The 20,340-nt window shown below is 47.8% G+C and overlaps 1 protein-coding gene across 1 annotated transcript; it reads right to left on the bottom strand.

Moving 5' to 3' along the window:
* Positions 1–3,693: 3,693 nt before the first annotated feature.
* Positions 3,694–13,656, bottom strand: UBXN10 (UBX domain protein 10). The gene is made up of 2 exons (XM_003271557.3): positions 13,589–13,656; positions 3,694–9,191 (listed from the first exon to the last, which is right to left on the bottom strand). Exon 2 carries the CDS (start codon positions 9,174–9,176, stop codon positions 8,334–8,336), a length of 843 nt encoding a protein of 280 aa, XP_003271605.1. The 5' UTR covers positions 9,177–9,191; positions 13,589–13,656; the 3' UTR covers positions 3,694–8,333.
* Between the last annotated feature and the right edge of the window lie 6,684 nt (positions 13,657–20,340).

Here is a 20,340-nt window from a genome sequence, read left to right as displayed (position 1 = left end):
CTCTTGGGTGGACTGTGAATGTGCATGTGAGTTTCTCTCTTGAGCAGGTGTCTGTGACTCACATCTTGAACTTCTTGGAGGATGGGACTGAGGACTCTAGACAGGTTGATGCCAGATGCCTTGGCTGGCAGGCCTGCTGGGGAATGATCTGAGCAGGGTAGTGTAGCCTGAACAGGCAAGACCAAGTGCAAGAGCATTTTCAGTAAGACCCACAAATGTCTCCTCAGTGGCAGTGGGGACAAATGCTGTCTGCAGAGTGAACTGATTTCCTGTGCTCCCAGACTGGCCTTTGCCTCAACCTGCCTCTGACACCTCCTCCACGCTCTTTTTTTTTTTTAAATCCAAATTAAAAGGCATTGGAAAACCATGGCTTGGTAGCCCTGGTCCTCAGACTGAATGCTAAAGGCTTTGACCAGGCTGCTGCGAAGTGGAGCAATCAGACATCCTTCCAGAGACTGTTTATTGTAGATGAAGAGGACTATTTCCTGCCACTGTTGTGCTAGTCAATATCTCACTTGACTATGGACAAGTGAGATAAAAGGCTAGTATTGTTCTTACCATATATGCCCGTTTGAAATTCACATGGCTGTTCCCACTAGATTGGAAGTTCCTCGAGAGCAGAGACCAGTCTGGTTCATGGTCATGGTCATGTCCCATGTCTGTTGCATGTACATGTTCCATTTGTTGGCTCAACAAAAAGATATGTATTTAAATAAGATTTGATTCATTAAAATCTTGCATGCGTTTTCAAGACCATGTTCAAGACCATACATATTTTGAGAGGTGTAATGCTTCATGTAAATATGAATAGTAAGAACAAAGACATTTCTCTCCCAGCCCCCAGCAGTCCTACTTTCCTTGGCTTTAATTGGAATAGAGTGTCTGGATTATGACAACAAGGTAACTGTGCCTTCGTGTTTTCATTTTAGTATTAAAAGCATGTTGAGAGGCACGGGAAATGTTAATACTTAATGGTAATCAGCAGCATGGAAAGTTTTTGAAGTTTAGTTTCCATTTTCAATCAACAAAATTAGGGAAAATTTTAAAAAGCAGTAACCACAAAACTGAAGATGCTACAATGAAGTTGTTACATGCTTTGCTATATAATGCGTTGAAAAGTAAAAGCAAAATCCATAAAAATTTTTATGTAATTTGACCTACCAATCCTATCCCTGGACATTTGTCCTAAACAAGTAATTGAAAAGATGTAAAAGCTACCTAAATGAAGATTTCAGCATAGACTTCTATAGCAAAAAAAGAAAAAAATTGGAAACACATAGATGTTCCTTCCATAAAGGGAAAGTAGTTTAATAAATTATGGTACATCAACATGTTGAAGTATTACTCAGTCTTAAAATAATTATGAAGGCTGTAGATATTTGGAGAAAGAATATTTAACTGTGTTTGCTAAGATTACAAATGTTAAAAATATGCATGTGTGCCTACTGGCAAGAAAGTAATGTGCAACATAAATTTAGTCATTAAGAATGAAAAAAATATATGCAAAATATTAACAACAGTTATCTCTGACCAAAAGGATTATGGATGATTTTTATTTTCCTCTTTAATCTTCTCTATATTTCCCAAGTTTCCCATTTTTCAAAAAAAGCATGTGTTTTTGTTTTTGGCGAATAATATAATGGCTTCTGTAAGAATGAGCCTTTTGTGCCTGGAAAAATAATGTATAACGATGATGTACATTATGGGTTAGCATTTACTTCAATGCTACTTTTACAATAAAATTATCACTTTTAAAAAAATAAATAGGTTCTATACCCAGAAGCTGCCCACTTCTCATGACACCTGTGGGGACCACTCTGGTCATCATCTGTCACTTAGATTATGCTAATAGCTTCTACTTGGTCTTCTGCCCTCTGCCTTTGCCTAATCTCAACTCGGCAGCCAAGAGCAGATTTGAAGGCACCCATCGGGCACCACTCCTCTGCTCAGCTGCCTGCGGTGGCTCTGCATCGGACTCAGAGTGACACTGTGTGTCTCCTGCCCCCATCTCTGACTGCTCTACCCACCTGGCTCCAGCCACACCCATTGCTGGTCCTTCCCCTAACAGGCTAGACGTGCTCTCTCCTGAGGACCTTTGCACCCCCCTCTTCCAGGAGCACTCTTCCCCCACCTATCTACAGGCCGACAACCTTGTTTCCTTCTGATTCTTCACTTGGGTGTTCCTTGACCATCCGTGTCAGACCTCATCCTCTGCCAATTCCCTGCCCCGCCCATGCTCTCCAGATCCCCACAGCCTGCTCTTCCTTCTTTCTTTCCTTTCCTTCCCTCCTTCCCTCCCTCCTTCCCTCCCTCCCTCCTCCCTCCCTCCTTCCCTCCTTCCCTCCCTCCCTCCCTCCTTCCCTCCCTCCTTCCCTCCTTCCCTCCCTCCCTCCCTCCCTCGTTCCCTCCGTCCCTTCCTTCCTTCTTTCCTTTTTATTTTTTTGAGACGGAGTCTCGATCTGTTGCCCAGGCTGGAGTGCAGTGGCGCGATCTCAGCTCAATGCAACCTCCACCTCCCAGGTTCAAGCGATTCTCCTGCCTCAGCCTCCTGAGTAGCTGAGATTACAGGCACATGCCACCATGCCTGGCTAATTTTTGTATTTTTAGTAGAGACAGGGTTTCACCATGTTGGTCAGGCTGGTCTCGTGTACCTCCCTCCTTGGCCTCCCAAAGTGCTGGGATTACAGGCCTGAACCACTGCGCCCAGCCTCTACTTTCTCTTTTCCATGGCATGTATCCTCTTCTACCATTCTATATTAATTATGTATATTCATTTTCTGTCTCCTCCCATTAGTATATGGGAGGAGGGAGTTTTGGCCTGTTCTGTTCACTGATGAGCCTGATATGTGCCTGCCATCTAGGTGCTTAATATATATTTGTTGGATAAATTTGTTACGGATTATTTGAATCAGATGACAGCCTGCTGGGAACTCCATTAAGAACAAAAAAAGCACTGGGCGCAATGGCTCGAGACTGTAATCCTAGCACTTTGGGAGGCTGAGGTGGGCTGACTGCCTGAGCTCAGGAGTTTGAGACCACCCTGAACAACATGGTGAGACCCCATCTCTACTAAAATACAAAAAATTAACTGGGCATGGTGGTGCGCAGCTGTAGTCCCAGCTACTCAGGAGTCTGAGGTGGGAGAATCGCTTGCACCCGGGATGCTGAGGTTGCAGTGAGCCGAGATTGCACCACTGCACTCCAGCCTGGGTGACAGAGTGAGACTCCATCTAAAAACAAGAAAAGAAGAAGGAAAAGAGCGAGCTGAGGTCCAGGCCTCAGCTGGGGAAATCCTCTACAGAGTGGCCAAGAGTCCAGATCCAGAGTCTTCAGGACCTGCTATGCTTATGTCTGGTCTGGGCTGATACCCTCAGGATCCCAGGGTTGTATGCAGGTGGTGGGGTGGGGGCAGCAGTTTCCAGAGAATATGTCCCAGCTGGCAGGGTGGGCACCGCCGCCATTCTCCCAGGGTTCGTCTGCAGGTGGCTGGCCATTCTTGTTAACGGTGGCTGGGGCTAGAGCAGACCCAGGCTGTCTGCTGGAGGTGCTCACCAGCCAGAGTGGACCCATGACACCTACATCTCCCATCAAAGAGAACAAATGTCAGAGAGACGCAGCTCTTAGCCAGTCACAAAAGGGACCAAGGCCCCACTGCACAGATCCCCTCATATAAACACGAGGTGAGCACGAAAACTATGAAACTAGGAGCTTTATTAATTAAGCCCCAGAATGATGGCTTTGTTTGCCTTCCCAAGAAGAAAGGCATCCCCAGTCAGCTGCTGGACTGGAATAAATGGAGGGAAGGGTGGCAAGAAAGGGAGGGATGAAGGACAGGAGATACAGATAAACAATGTATTTAACTAGAACAAGGATTTCTTATTAAGTAACCTTGGTCAGCAGTCATATCATAGCCCTAGAGTTAGATGATACTTTTAACTTACATCTAAACATTAAGTGAAACAGTGACCTTAGTTTTATCTCTTAATTAAAGCAATGAATAGCTTTGATTTTCTCTGTACACTTTGTCCAAAAACACCCATGCATTTCCTTGATAGGAGTGTTCCTGCTGGTCAGTGTCTTTCCCCGCCTGCCATGTGCTTTGCTGCGTGGTGGTTGTTTGCTTGTTTGTTTTTGCGGAAACAATCCACGTTGGCGATATTGGTCAAGCTAAGTCCACCTGGGTAAATCCCAACTTGTCAAATACCCTCCTTTTTTTTCCTCCTTAAGAAAATGGATTATATGTCCAGAATCTGGCCACCTCTCATGACATCTCTGGCTACCACCCTGGCCCAAGCCACCATCACCTGTCTCTGGGGTCACCTTCGTATCTCCAGCACTCCGTCTTCTATCTTCCACCCCAGCCCCTCAACACGGCAGCCAGAGGGCGCCTCTGAGCAGGACAGTCTGAACGAGCCTTGCTCAGTTTTACCCGTGGGCATTTGTCACCACAGTCGTTCAGCCTCTTGGGATTGGATTTAAGTGTGTCCAAAAATACCTCCAGAGATTTGTGCTTCCGCGTCGACTGTTAGGAGGGCTGCTGCTTCCTAAACTGTTTGAACATAAAGGCACACAGATGAACGTCAGGGCTGGGAGAAGCTTCTCTAATCAGGAAAGGAAAGTGGCACGCCACCCGTGTAGACAAAAAATAAAACACCCAATTTTAGTTTTATGAGTGTTGTGTGTTGGTAACTGAGTCACCAAAAGTCTGTTCTCCTTTGATTGCTAACTCCTCCGAAGTGACCTCAGGCCTTCCCTGTTATATGGTGGGGTTTGGTTGGTTCTGGTTTCTGGATGAAAGTCAATAGGCTCATGAACTTTTAACTTTATTGTGGGGTGTTGCCTTAATGGACTAAGAAAACAGATGTTCCTGCTTAATTCTCAGAATGACTTCTAAGCTAACACTAAAGCAAACTCATACAGCTTTCTTCATTATTCCGTTTAAAAGGTAGAAAAGTAGATCCTCTTACCATGGCTCTTTTATCCAAACTTCTTATGAGGACTTTATTTTAAAAACTAAGTAAAGAGAATCATCTTTGTCCCAAGAGGCAGGATGGCTTTATTTGACATTAGAAACCCATTTAAAATGGCAGGTAAGAGCATGAACAAAAGCAAAGTTTGGTTCCTCGAATGCCTGCTTTTGTAACGCGGGTGGATCTGGCTCTGGTCTTTAAGGTTATGAATTGGAATGAGTGCCCCAAGGCTGCTCTTAGTTTCTCTGTCTGTGAAGCATTTTATATGGGAGCTCTGGGGTGACTCTGGGTCCACAGTCGTGTTCACAAGCCATCTCTTCCGCAGGAGTGCCCTAGCTTGATGGCTGTTGGCTGGGTCCCCAGATACTCTCAGGGCAAGAACTGTTGTTATAACCACCTGCCATCTGCTGGTGCAAATTTTCTGGATTCTAGATGATGAATCACTTACTTCTCCTGCTGTTCCTTCTGCTGCCAAGACTAATTTACCTATTGGACTTTATGAGGGAATATACTGGAGTAATCTATCGTGAAGGTTTGTCCTATGCAAAGTTCCCACGCCATCACTAGAAAAGGTGGGGAAGAGTTTCCTTAGCATCTCCAGAAGGTGGGGAGAAGAGCCAGTAGTAACGATGTGGGATCCTCACTCGGGGGTCCTTTGCAGATAAAGCTATAGCCACTGACTTCAGTAAGGTTTGAGAGTCCAATGGTGGGTTCATGTTTTCTTGCCAACACTTTCTTTTCAGGACACCCATACTTGTCTCAAAGTGTGGCACCGGATAAGCCCTCAATGGCCATTGGTTAAATGAATAACTGAGGTCTATGACCCCAAATTTGGCAAGGCTGACCCACCCAAAGCCACCAAGAGGAGTGTGCTAGGCCACTTGAGCCCATTTAGGACAGGGGGCCTCAGCTGCAATGCAACATGTGGAGCCATCAGGAGGAACTCTGAATTCTGATTTAGTTTGTTCTTGCCAATCCTCAAAATCAGAGTACTTGGAATGATGTTTAGGAAAAACTCAGGTGACTCTTATCCAGACAAGCTAAGTGCTGTGACAGAAGCTGAGGGCAAGAGCCCTGGAACTTCTGCAGTGGGCATCGGAAGTGTCTGGGGAGGAGGACTTGGTTCTAACAGTGGAACAAGTGCTTTCCCAATGAGAAAACTGAAGATCAGGCTAACACACCCCTCTGTCCAGTCGTGTGTGGGAGCTGAAGTCTTAGGTTAAAATACGAGATGCACTTCTCCACTGACTCCGTTTCACACAAGTTGGTTTTTATTGTTAGTATCATCTTTTGTCCAAAAAAAAAAAGTTTATTTTGATGGTTTGAGTCTAGCTTTATTCACATATCCTAAAATATCCTAAAATATTTCTATGCTTATGCCTTCCACTTTTTCCCAACCCTAAAATTCTAAGCTCACCAGCAGCAGCAAACCCTAAGCACAGAAGATTCTAACTCCTTCAAGCTTGCTCCATTTCACTCAAGTTTTTCTAAAGCTTTCCTGTCTGGAGAAATTACCAAGTCCCAGGTGGGTGGGATTTTATTCTTACCACAGAGTAGGTGTGATTTTATGGGAGGCTCTTCCCCCAGCCTCCTAGATCAGACACAGAGTTATGTGCTCGAGTCCTGGTGGGAAGTGAAATTCCTGTACTTTTAGGCGCTGGGCTCAAGTTCTGTCTGCTGTGGTCATTAACAGGAAGAGGTGGCCAGTTGTGTGGGCCTGCCCGAGGCACCACTGGCCCCAGCTGATCTTTCCAATCAAAGGAATGGCTGACCAAACCAGGATGGTATTAAGAAATTCTGTAAAACATTCAGAAATGACCTATTCTAGAGTGATCTGGGCAGGGTGGGATGCAGTTAGGACAAGACCAGCCTTCTTCTGAGCAAATGGCAGCGGTGCCCATCTCCACTGCTAAGCCTCAGTGTGCGAGAAAAAACACTCCCAACCATGCACCTTATCTGAGCACAAGATGCGCTTGTTGCTTGGGTAGCCACATTTGTATGCTTCTGGAACTCCTGATTCCCGCCTTCTCTCTGTATACCCAGGAGGCGGGGGCACACACCAGAACTCAGGACTTTGTGTTGACCATGCTCTGGGGGAACATGCACAGAATGCCTGAGTGTTCCCTACTCTGAAGGATGATTTGGCCATAAAAGGGATCAGATGAGTCACGGAGTCTGGCTGAACTTGCAATAGAAGAGAACACTGGCAAATTGTCCACATCGCCACTTCAAAGTTGGAAACACAAGACCCCGTGGTCTTCAAAGCAGCTCAGGCTAAGACAGGCTGATGTATTTCATGCCGGTCAACCAGATGCTTGGGCACATGGTCTCTCAGCACAGGCACAGCAAAGTAACACGAGACCAAGGCAACCCCCCACCCAGAGGTTCTAAGTCAGAACAGGCACCTCTGCCGCAGGTCCAAAGGACACGCCATGTTTGAAGTGGGCAACACACTGAAACTGGGGAATAAAACAATTGCTCTACCCCCAGATAAGCCAAGGAGGTTGTCAGTACAAACCTGTTTAGACTTACAGGTTTGTACATCTTAAAAACAAAAGATTCCATTACTGACAAAAGCAAAAGAAATCAGATTGCACTGGCTTTTCTCAGTTTTGGAAGAATTCAGCCCACAGAGTAGCTACCGGAAGTTGTAAACCTACTCAGTCTCTATTAAAAAGTAGCTACTGGGTAATCCATGCTCATGGAAGCAACTTACTTTCAAGCTTTAGGACTATTTTAGAAATGCTGATGTTTTGGGGAAGAAAACCCATTCTTTCCTTAGATGCCACCTCACACAAATAGTAAATCCCTAAGAAACTGAGCATGCATGGCAAAGGGCTACTTCCAAAGACGGGGTCAACAGCCTGTTTCTTTAAAATACTTGCAAGAAACACAAATGCCAGTTAGATAGTTCCTACACCGTGGTTATTTACCAGACTAGAATCCTCTCTGGGAAATGTTTAATCCTGCATCAAATACAGACAGGAAAACATTGGCTTCAAGAGAATCACAGTTCACTGTAAAGGCAAGCTGGTGTTCCAAAAGGACCATCAGTTTGGAAGGACCGTCAGTTTAGAAGGAAAGGAGAAGTCGTGATCACCGCTGTTTCAGGAGCAGCCTTGGTAACTTGCCAGTTACGCTGGTGGTGGAGAGAATGGAACAGCTGGAAGGGAGACTTCTTAGCACACTCGGCGCAGGCACAGACTTCACTGCTTCAGAGGACACACAGTGGAGACGAGAGTCCCAAGCTTCCCAGCTGCACCAGGTCCACATGGCACTTGAAACAGGCTGCCTGGGAGGCCACGACGCCCAAGCACGCTCCTTTGCTCAGAGACCCAGGACCTCAGCGGGGTGGCTGTGAACTCAGGGCCACCCTTCCCCATCTTCCAGTGAGATGCCCAGCACAGACTTGTGGGGGATTCTGCACTCTTGCAGAGATTTGGTGAGGTCAGAAAATCGCCTCCTGGGCACCTCCATTGTTTCAATGCTGCAGTGTCGGTAGGAGGTTTTGTTTTTCTGTTCGGCCACAGCAACGATGGTTTGCAAATCATCAGTTGGCCGGAAATGGCGTACAAACCTTTGGCCTGTTGGTGATCTGACAGCAAGCAGCAACCTTGGTTCTTGGTCTGATGGTTCCTCCAGATTTCCAGCCCTGGAAGAGCCCTGTTTCTTGGTTCGGACGATGAATTTCCTCTCCACGGCACAAGCTCGAGCTCTGGAATCTTCTTCACTTGTCTTCATGGTGCCCGTCTCCTCTTGGTAAAGAGCCCGGATACTGCTCAGTTGCAGTGAGCTGGCCTTTTTGGCAACGGTTTCCACAGCCTCCTCCTCCAGGTTCTTTCTGTTGATGGAAGGAAGGACTGGATACTTATTGAGAGAAGAGGAAGCCCCAGTGGGTACTTGCTGCAGCAGCTCAGGGATCTCATCAGAAGCTCCCTGGTTTGGAGATGTGGGTGCACAGGCTCCTGGTTTTTGGCTGCTTGGCGACTCATAGGGAATGGCTGGAGGCAGAGATGGTATATGATGAGCGCACACCTCCGTGCCCGGGGATTTTTGCAGACTCGGTCTTGCCCGTCGCTTGGCGGACTTGGGCCGTATCATGTGCATATTTAGTGAATTTGGCTGCCAAATGAGGTTGTCAACTGCTGTGCTGACAACAGGGCTACACTCAGGTGGTGCTATATTCACAGGAGCTTCTGTGGCCATTGCTTCTCGAGACCCCTAAGGAAGCAGGAAAAAAACAGGAGACCGTGGGTTAAACTTCCGGGGACTCCTAGATCCAAGCCATTCCCTCCCTGAGTGCCCAGAATAAGCACAAATTTCTGGCATCTAGTAAGGGGCACCAGCTGCAATTTATTCATTCAGGCATGCGTTCATTTATTTTAGGCACTTTGCGAGAGATCAGCAAAACGAAGTCCTTGCAACGTAAATTATTATAGTGAGGAAAGACAGGGGTTAAAACCCACAAGTAAGTAGACATTTTCAAAGAGTAACAACCGCTATGAAGAAAATAAAAAGTATTGCACCAGAGCGTGATTAAGGTGGGGGACTAATTCTTATTCTTTTAGGAGCGGGGACGTTTCTGGTAAAAAACAGAAAACCTGCTGTGTTTCAATAAAACTTCATTTTTGGACTCTGAAATTTGAATTTCAGATAATTTTCATGTGTCACAAAATACTCTCTTTTGATTCTTTTTCAATGATTTAAAAATGTGAAAGCTATTCTTAGTTCATGAGCCACACAAAATAGGTGACGGGCCGGATTTGGGCTGTGGGCCATCATTTGTTGGTCCCTGTCCTACAGCAACTCTGGGCGCATGCTAATTCTACAGATGTACGAGCCAGAAAGGTAGTGATTTCCCGACAGTCACACAGCCAGCTGGTGGCAGAGCTGGAGATAGGACCCAGGTCTTGTGACACCCGGTCCTGTGTCTTCTGTACCCATACAAGCTGCTTCCTGAGCCCAGCACATCACATTCTGTCTGTCTGCTAGCTGCTCACATTTCTTTTTTTCTTTTTTTTTTTTTTTTTTTTTTTTTTTTGAGACAGAGTCTCACTCCGTCACTCAGGCTGCAATGCAGTGGCACCATCTCAGCTCATTGCAATCTCCGCCTCCCAGGTTCAAGCAATTCTTGTGCTTCAGCCTCCTGAGCTGTTCAGACTTCTGTCTTCCCAGCTACCTGATAGGCACCCTGGGGCCTCTGTATTTGGATCTCCCACCAAAAGTCTGTGTGAGTGCTGGTTAAATCCACCAGAAGCAATGAACTGAAGCCTGGTGGGAGGCGTGAACATTTCTCTGTGCAGACCCGGAATTGCTAAACCATGACACCTCCTCTTTCATTGCCATCTTGGTGGCCACTTCACTAACACTACTACCAGCACCTCCTCCTCCCAATCTCCAGTTCCATCTTCCCCTAAACATTGCAGACATCTTATTGGGCTCCCTGCCTCCCTCTGAATCCTGACCACCACTGTGACTCCTGCCTTCTCTGCTCGAAAGCTGACCTGGCCTCTCCTACCCTTCTAAAGACCTTCTGGTGACTTCCAGTGACTCATGGTCCCCAAGAAACAGCATATTTGGGAGCAAACGACAGAGGACCGGGTGTCACAAGGTGTGGGTTCAATTTCAGCTTCTCTGCCACTGGCTAGCTACCTGATCAAGGGGCAATCACTCTACCTGTCTGGCACAAAACTTTCCTCATCTATCAAATTAGCTAAATGATCTTAGAGGTATTACTTAAATACCTCAGAACATCAGTCTTTTTGTCTGTAACATGAGGATAATAACATGAAATAATGTAGGTAAGGCGGGAAGCACCAGGCTTAGTGCATGGTAGAAACTTAATTAAATGTTAAGTGCTTTTTGTTGCTGTTGTTGTTTGCTTTGGGTTGTCTGTTTAGTGCTTTCTATGTGCTAAGTTCAAAAGCCTTCCTTGTTTTGCTCTAGAACTTTTCCCCTTGTGTCCTCAGTGATTCTACTCCTAGTCAACCAGCTGGGTGAGTCCTGAAACTCATGCCTGCCCTGTCCACTGCACAGAAATGCAGGGAGGTGGATGGCAATGAGCTACCACCTATGCAGTTGCCTCAAAAACATGTGAAAAAAAAATCCTGAGTTGATCACTTCTCTTCTAATTGCACATTTTACTTACCTTAAATTCACTTCCCGCAGAATGATTTGCACTTCCTGCAAATTCACTCCTTTCATCACAAAATCTTGAACAACGTAATCTGAGCCTCTCAGGGTTTGTATTCTAACCTTACCATTCTGCACATGTAACCACTGCTGCCTAATTTTAGGGAGTATCTGCTTCCTCTCCACTCAAACCAGGACCAAACACAACACAATATCCCTGTATCTTCCTGATGTCCTGCTCAATTCAAAATCTTGGACAAAGCTACCCTCTTTTAAAGGCCTCTATGTCTGCTGCATTCTACTCACAGCCTGAGTCTCTCTCCGCTCCCGTTTTCCACTTCTCCCTCGTCTTTCACACCCAGTCTGGCTGCTAGTAGCTCAGGAGCCTTCCCCTTAGCAAAGTTTTGGCATCAAAAAAGACTGCCCATCTCCTTGTTAATTTCATCTATTTTCTGATCAACTGTGAAGAATGTGTTTTTCCCCCTTTAGTCTCGTTCTCAAGTCTTTCTCTGGCAATTAGCAGCTCTGCACTTTCACTCAGGATGGCAGGAGAAGGTCATAACTGTCCAACTGTTCTGCCAAAGATAAGCTCCACAGGCAAACCCACGCCCCTCTCGGCCCACCCTCCCCACTTGTGGAATGGCTATTAATTTGCCACAGCTTCTACAGAATTATCACAGGCTTGGCTTCCAACACCCACACATGCCTCAGGAAGGTTTAACTGTCAGTGAGTTTGGTAACTTAGAAACCTCTTCCTTAACAACTTTGATGAGGAGAGTCATGTGTTCTCACAGGCTCTCTGCGGGATTATTTTTAACAGTAAAACTTGAGTATGTGCATGCACTTTCTATACCTTTTGGTTCTATATAATTATCCATGTTCAGGGGGTGTCATATTCAAGACACCCTGGTCATAAGATAACATGACTGTGAGCTATCTCAGAGAAAAACCTCAATTATGACTAATTCCTAGGAGCCCACTCATGGTTATTTAGAGACTAACACCTCCTTCAGGTAAAACCATTATATCCAACCTGCTTTCATAACCCACTGCCTCCTCCCGAGCACAGGGACCATCTGTTACACGGAGGGAACACCAGCTCTCCCCAGCATCCTTCACATAGGGATGGGGCGGTGGGGAAACAGGTGTTTGGGGATCTGGGCCAACTGTGCCTTTATATTCACACCTCGGGTCCTGAACCCTGCCCACCACCCTTAGTCCAGGAAGACTCCTAGCAGCAGCCGTGATTATCCCTGCTCAGTTCATTTCACCACCTCTAGGCCTGGCAGCCGCTCAACCACAAACTGATTTGACAAGATCTAGGCGTGGGCATCTATCAAGCTGCCAAGCTGAATAGGCGAGTGGCCTGTTTACTTAAACACAATAGCTGCACCCCAGCGGCCTGCTAGGAGTCAGGAAGCAAACACTGCCAACTGTTTCCAAGAAGTTGCCAGAAGGGCAGGTGCCATTCCTTAAGATTCATCACCAAATCAACTGGAAAGAAGGAAATGTGGATGGGAGAAGCTAAAGCAGGGCTCCTGCTTTCTAAGGGTGCCCACCACCCACCACAGGGTCAGACCACCCTATTTCACTCACAACCCAAATCTAAGCCTACAGTATATGCAGTAAAATATAACCACCTACACACCATCTGCTGGTATATACCAAGATACATACATTTGAATTGGTCTTTTAAAACTGTATCAGTTAATCCTATCTGTTGCCATCCCGCCCCCCCCAACCCACACCCCCACCGGGCTTTCAGGATAAAAATGCTCTGAAGAACCAACAGGAGATGGTGGTTGGCCTGAGAATGAAAAAACTCTGGTACCATTCCCAGTTCTACCCCAAACTAGTGATTAGAATACACTGTCCTATGCAGAGTGCCACACTGAACCACAAGCCACCAAGTGATCAAATGTTTGGATAGAGAATTGGGGATGATTCCAGCGTCAGAAGGGCAGGGAGGTGGTGGGGATAACTCAATTATGTCCAAGTTCCAGCGCCCTAGAAGGCAACAGGCTTAAGGGGCAGAGGAGGGATCTGCGGGAGGGGCGAGAAAGAGCGTTTAGAAAGCGAGAATTGACTTCAGTGAAAGAGCACAGGACTGGGGGTGGGTCCCTCTGGTTCCGGTCTCTGCCCTGCCGGAGACTGGGACATCCTTTTCTCTCCCTGGGTCTGTGTCCCCGTCGCTACATCCCAGCCTGGAGGGCACGGCCAAGCGGTTGCATAGGTCCCTCGGTTTCTGCAGAGCCCGGGAGTCACCCTATTTTGGTAAAGGTGAGCTCTGGCCAGGCTTGCTTTGCCTCCGGAGCAGACTTCTCTCCAGGCTCCTCGCCCGTCTCCCGGGGTTCGCGTCCCCGGGGTTGGGTCTGGGGAGGCCCTCCCTGGTGATGTGCTGGGGGCTCGGGGACTGGCCTCCCCCGGCCCCTTCCAGGCCCAGCAGAGGCCAAGGGCAGGCCGCGGGATCGGGCAGCCGCGCTCACCTAGCAGTTCCGCTCCATCCGCCGCCTGCGCCCCGGCTCTGTCCTGCTGGTAAACAGCCCTGGTCTCCGGGCAACGCCGCGGGGTGGGGGGCCACGTGCTTCCGGCGTGACCGGAACCGGCCTGGGTCGGGTGGGGTCGGGTGGGGGCCGCTAGGCCAGGAGGGCGGAGGCCGTGAGCTCCAGGTCGGTGGATTGCGAGCCTGGAGTGGATTGCCCGGCCTGGAGGCGACAGGGACCCGCGGCCTCCTTCTCTCCTCCTCTTCCTAGCGTCACCTGCCTCTGTTTCTCTCTGGGGGAGAGCGTCTGGGAGAGGGAGAACCCTGGCCGGGGCATGGAGGAGCGGGGAGCAGCACCACTAGTCTCAAAACCCGTTTCTCACCCTGGGTCAGGCCCTGACCCTCTCAGTGTCCCTCGTTTTAAAATGAGGCCGTGGGACTGATGGATTCTCGGAACCCTAGACTCTGAGTGGATGCTTCTAGGGTATCTGAGTTGCGGGGAGCAGGGCCCCCATCCTCAGTACAGCCCTTTCAGCACCAGTTCCCTCCCTGACCTCTTTTCACATCAGCCTCCCACTCTGGGGCCACACTGGGAATCTTATCAACAGCATCTGCACCTCCTTTGATGTCCCCAGCCACAATCTCTTCCACTATCAGCCACTTGAGTCACTTCCGCTGTATCTGTTTTTCACCATCTTTGGGTTTCCTGTCCATTGCTGTCTCCGCTTTCCCCCTCGCTATCAATCTGCGTATTCCCTATCCTGGCCCATTACCTCGGCATTCTCAACAGGATCCTCCCTGCCCGAGTCCTGCTCTCCTTCCATCTGATGAAACCTCAAGCCAAATCAGTCCACCTATACAGGGTACTGAAGAAGTCTTGGCCAGCCACACACCTTGGTGTAACAGAAACACAAGGTCTCTAACCTCAGTTAAACCCTCAGCCCTGTACTTCCATCCCCAGCCGACCACTGGGTTCTCCCTCCTTTCCTCTTTTTCTTCCTTTTTTTTTTTGAAGGGGAGACAGGGTCTCACCCCTTCACCCAGGCTGGAGTGCAGTGGTGCAATCACAGCTCACTGCAGCCTGGACCTCCTCAGCTCAGCCTCCCTTGTAGCTGTGACTACAGGCGTGTACCACCATGCCTGGCTAATTTTTATTATTTTTTGTAGAATGGGGTTCTGCCATGTTGCTGAGGTTGGTCTTGAAGTCTTGGGCTCAAGTGATCCTCCCGCCTCAGCCTCCCAAAGTGCTGGGATTACAGACATGAGCCACCTCTCCCAGCCTCTCCTTTCTTCTCAATGGCTATTTCAAAACGTTGTTTTGCTTGCGAAACCCCCCACCTCTCCCTCTCCCACCTCCCTCCCTCCTCCCTCTTAGAAGATACCTTTACTGCCCTCTTCAGAGAGAAAATAGAAGCCATCACATGGAAACTTCCTCAGCCTTCTGCCATCAGACCTGCAAACTTGCCTGCCTACGCTTCCTTGCTTTCCTCCCTCCCTCCAGTTCTAATGTCTTCTGATTCTCTCCAAGGTGAGTTGCTCCTCCATGGGTGCTTGGAAGCCCGTTTCTGGCCACACAGCCACACATGTACACACCCTCACACTCCCTCTGACCGTAGAAGATTCCTCCCGACCCTCCCTCATCTGCCTAATTCCCACTCACCCTTCAGGTCCCAACCTCTTGGATGAAGCCTTTCTTCCAAGATGGAATTAAGATTTCTTCGAAAGAAGTCTTAACTGGACTATTGTCTGCCAAGCTCTGTTCTAGACTGATGGGATACGCAGATTAATAATTTACTGACAGTATCATTAGAAGATAATCTTAGTAGACATACAAGAACCATAGATTCAGGCCAAACGCGGTGGCTCACGTCTGTAATCCCAGCACTTTGACAGACTGAGGTGGGAGGATCACTTGAAGCCGGGAGTCTGAGACCAACCATGGGCAATATGGCGAGGCGCTATCTTTCCAAAACCAACCAAAAAAATAACCAAAGATTCATTATCTAGCATGTGGCAAAATATTTGCTATCTGTTCTGTCCCAGACATGTGGACACAGGATTGCGACAGGAGCACAATTCTGACTATCTTTCAAGACGTTCAGAGTCTGGTTGAGAGAATGCATTTCACACGATAAAGAGTTACAAATCAGATTATTTTCAATACAGTTTGAGCCCAGGGTAGAATAGCAGGCACAGGCTGGACACGATTAGGTGCCAAGTGATTGGCAGAGACAAGGCAGTTCTTTGGGGGCCGTGAAGATCATGTCAGTCGTGGTGTTTCTGCTCATCTCAGAAGGGAAGTCTGTGACCCGTGGGAGTTGCTAAGGAGGGCTTGGGCTGGGCCAGGCCTCTTGTTTGGGTTACCCCCTCACACACTCTGGTCATCCAGGAAGCCTCTGTGGCCCTCGGAATGTGTAAAAGATGGTGGTTCTAGGAGCTGCTGGTTTTGCAGCTGAGTGCTGGCGGCTTATTTCTTGTTAATGATTCTGTCAAAAGTGTCTTAGCGATGCTCTTCAGCCCTTCAGCGCCCACCCAAAAAAGATTAAAGTGGATTCTTCATCAGCTATTTTAAAATCACCTAAGAATTATGCAATCCTTTGGAGAATCAAATTGGCTTCTCACCCCGTGTGTGTGTGTGTGTGTGTGTGTGTGTGTGTGCACGCGCGCGCGTGTGCGCGCCTTTGCCAGTGCACACTGCGCAGTGAAATACGCAGCTTTTTCATTCTTGCCCCTCATCAAGAATCTGTTTAATGTCAGCAGTACATGCCTTTTGCTCTCCAGTGTTGTGTAATGCCCAGCCCCAGGGGGAGGCAGGAGAGGAGGAAAGGAAGGCACCAGTCCATTGCTGTGCCTCTGCTGCCTTTGTTCCCAACCTTCTATAAAGAGGGTATCTTCAAAGGATGGGCCCGATAGTGCCTGGTGTCTGGCACACACCCAGAGTAGATCTCAGTAAACATGGGCAGAGGTCACTGCCCTGCCAGCTGAAATGTGGACTCACCTTCCTTTCCAGCCATGTCCCGATCTACTCTCCAGCTCTCTCCTTGGGCTGCAGCCAGCTTGCTCCCCAGATGGGCCCCAGCTTTTTCATCTCCAGTGCCTTTGCTCATGCCTGCCCCACCCTGCTCCCTTCCTTGAAGTTAAGCCAAATTGACTGATCCTTCAAGGCCCATCTTAAAAGCCACCTCTTCCGTGAAGCCCTTTCCTGACCACAGCCTCCCCACAAAAGCTCATGTGCTCCCTCTGGTCACCTTTGGTCCAGTGGAACATGCCCAAGATGGCGCTGTGCACCCTCCCTAGGTCGGCTCCTTTCATCTTCACAACGCTCCTTCATGGAGACATCATAGCCCTCCTTTGCTTTAGAAAACAATGGAGCCTCAGGGTTCCCCCTGGTGAATGAGCAGCAGAGCAATTTTAAAACCTGCATCCAGCTGTTTCCAAAGCCCACCCTGGACCCCAGAGTCCCACCCCCAAGCTCCTCACCTGCTTGTTCCCCTACTGCCCTTATCTGTACTGTCCTGCTCTGCCTGTCCTTGGTCTCATTAGACATGTGGATTGAGATCATGGGTAACCTTTAAGCAGAAGGTGAACCAGGTGGATATTCTAGTAGCAAGGCCAAGAGGCTGGCAGTTAGTCATGGCTCCTGTGATCAGCTTCCTGAGGGGATCTGCAAGAGGGAAGTTTCTGGATGATGAAACTTAACCCTTGAAGTACAGTCATGGGTCACTTAACCATGGGGATACATGCTGAGAACTTCATTGCTAGGTGATTTTGTCATTGTGCAAACATTGTGGAGTGTGCTTACCCAAACCTGGATGGTCCAGCCTACTACACACCTAGGTTATATGGTATAGCCTGTTGCTCCTAGGCCACAAATCTGTACAGCTTGTTACTATTCTAAGTACTGTAACACAATGGCAATTGTAATGCAATAGTATTTGTGTATCCAAACAGATCTAAACATAGAAGAGGTACAATTTGAAATATGGTATAAAAGATTTTTAAAAATGCTATGCCTATATAGCGCTGCTACCTTATAATCTTATGGGACCACTGTTCGTATGTGTGGTCTGTCATTGGACCAAAATGTCATTATATGGTGCATGACCATACCACACCTTTTTATTATTTTCCCCATATTGTTGGAAAATATCCAAAAATGTATAGCCTACTTTCCAGTCTTGTTAAACAGAACACATCAAACACTGTAACTCACCTTGGCTACTGTTGACCAAGCGTTTTCACCTTCAAGAGCTTGTGGAATCTTGCCGGCATTCTGTGGGGGGCCAGAATCATTGTCTCCACCTCTCTGGTGGAGGAAGCCGAGGTTCAGGTAGTTTAAATCTGTCAGGAAGTGGCGGAACAGTTCCAACCCTCTTCTTTGACATAGGCTCCTGAGTTAGTTGCTCTCCACCCTTGCAGTCTCTTGCACAATGCTACCTTTCCTTGGCAACTTGCAGTCAATAATTGTGCTCCAGGTGCACTAGTTTGATGTGAATGGAGTCAGCTGCCCCAACACACAGTGACCCAGGCTCCTGGGCTTTGTTGATTATCGCTTTAATCACCCGTCTCTTAACCTTCCTATTAAGAGAAGCTGCTCTAACTCCATTCCTGTCCAGCTGCTGGGCCTGAGAAATGAAGCTGACCAGCTTGTTAGAATTGCATCTAAAACAAGAGTCTAAGAGTGTTGTGACACCTGCTTCGCTGCTTGGGCTGTTTTGGGTTTTGCCTTCTCGGTGGTGTTTTGGATAGGCATGGAAGCAGGAGAGCTTTCAAGGATTAGGAGTGCCAGCTTTGGAGTTGGACACACCTGGGGTTAAGTCTGGGACCTGTCAGTTTGCAGGGCAAATGACCTGACCTGTGCCAGCTTCAATTACCCTTACTGGTAAACTGGAATTAATCGTTTATGCCTCATCGGGAGGATTCAGGATTCAAGGAGAATCCTAATTCACATCCTGTGCTTAGCCTCCTGTTGGTACTCGAGGGGTTGCAGTTATTGTTTTTATTTCTGTAACTTGAAGTATGATAAGACTCTTATCACTCATTCACTCATTCATTCACACCTCAAATATTTATTTACTGCCCATCTATCCATCCCTAGTTTCCTTGTCTGCAAAATGAGGGTAATAATGTCACTTACCTAGCTAGGGGAAGTAAAGATTTAGTGAGTAAATATATGTAAAGTGCTCAGAACCCCTGCAAGACATAAATGTGATATCTATGTTAGCCACCATCATGGGTAGTATTAGTTTGTGCCAGGCACTGTGCTAAGAAGGCACTAGGGATAAAGAGGTGAACAAAACAGACATGACCTCTGTCCTTAATGAGCTTGCAGGCTCCATCCATCTTATTTTCTCTATGGGAAGGAAAGCCAACAAGTGTTTCATCACTGTTGATAAAAGCTGAATTGATGGGTCCAGCAAAGGACCAAGATGGTGGCTCCTAGGGACCCCGCAACTTACTGGCTGCTGTCCTAGGGGCTGGCGTGGGAGGCAATGCCATGCTTTCTACATTCTTGCCCCTCATCAAGCCTCGGGCCCTCTGGTCCTGTGCTCTTGCTTTAGCCTCAGCACAATCCTAGGCAGCCCCAAATGACTCGTCAAATGGAGAGAACCATGCCTGAGTCATAGCTGTGAAGGTCAGTGCATGAAAATGCCCTCAAACCTTCAAAATGCCCATGAACAAGAGATCTAGGTAGGGAAACTGGCAAAGAGGAAGAGCACTGGATTTGGAGAAAGGGACCAGAGTTTAAGTCCTGGCCCACTTCATAGCTGTGTGGATTTTTCAGGTTACTTCCACTCTCTGAGACTTGGTCTCCTCCTCTGTCAAATGTGAATGTGATAGAACCTGCCTGGTAGGGTTGTAGTGAGGAGTAAACAGGAGCAGAGCATAAACTTAAGGGGAATTTAAGGCCTTCTCAAATACCCACCTCTCCTGGGAAGATTTCCGTGACCTTCCCAAGAGAGTTCACTGCTCCCTCCTCTGAGCTCAGAGGCATTTATTTACACAGCCACTGGAGCAGTGCTCATCACTCCACATGGATGCAGACTGAGCTCCCTAGAAACAGACTCTGACACAAAAAAGTGTGTTGATGGGAGGCTCCAGGAGATACAGCTGTCGGGAAGTAAGCAAGGGAAGAATGGGGAGAGGGAGAAGCTGACATGCAAGGGAGAAGCTGACATAGAGGGAGAAGCTAACACACAAGGGAGAAGCTGGAACAGAGGGAGAAGCTGACACACAATGGAGAAGCTGGCACAGAGGGAGAAGCATACACACAAGGGAGAAGCTGACACAGAGAGAAGCTAACACACAGACAGAAGCTGACATACAAGGGAGAAGCTGACACAGAGGAGAAGGTGACATACAAAGAAGGGAGAAGCTGACACACAGAGAGAAGCTGACATAGCAGGAGAAGCTGACATGCAAGGGAGAAGTTGACACAGAAGGAGAAGCTAACACACACACACACACACACACACACAGAAACCAACATAGAGGGAGAAGCTGACACAGAGGGACAAGCTAACACACACACACACACAAACTGACATAGAGGGAGAAGCTGACACACAAGGGAGAAGCTGACACACACAGATAAACTGACATAGAGGGAGAAGCTGACACAGAGGGACAAGCTAACACACACACAGAAACTGACATAGAGGGAGAAGCTGACACACACAGAGGAGCCAACATAGAGGGAGAAGCTGACACATAAGGGAGAAGCTGACACACACAGAAACTGACATAGAGGGAGAA

The sequence above is a fragment of the Nomascus leucogenys genome, chromosome 24 (genome assembly GCF_006542625.1).
Source record: "Nomascus leucogenys isolate Asia chromosome 24, Asia_NLE_v1, whole genome shotgun sequence".
NCBI lineage: Eukaryota > Metazoa > Chordata > Mammalia > Primates > Hylobatidae > Nomascus > Nomascus leucogenys.
This window is presented reverse-complemented; position numbering and strand designations above follow the sequence as displayed.

Excerpts from the sequence above, each read along its gene's own strand:
- UBXN10 (XM_003271557.3), bottom strand. The coding sequence starts at position 9,176 with ATGGCCACAGAAGCTCCTGTGAATATAGCACCACCTGAGTGTAGCCCT.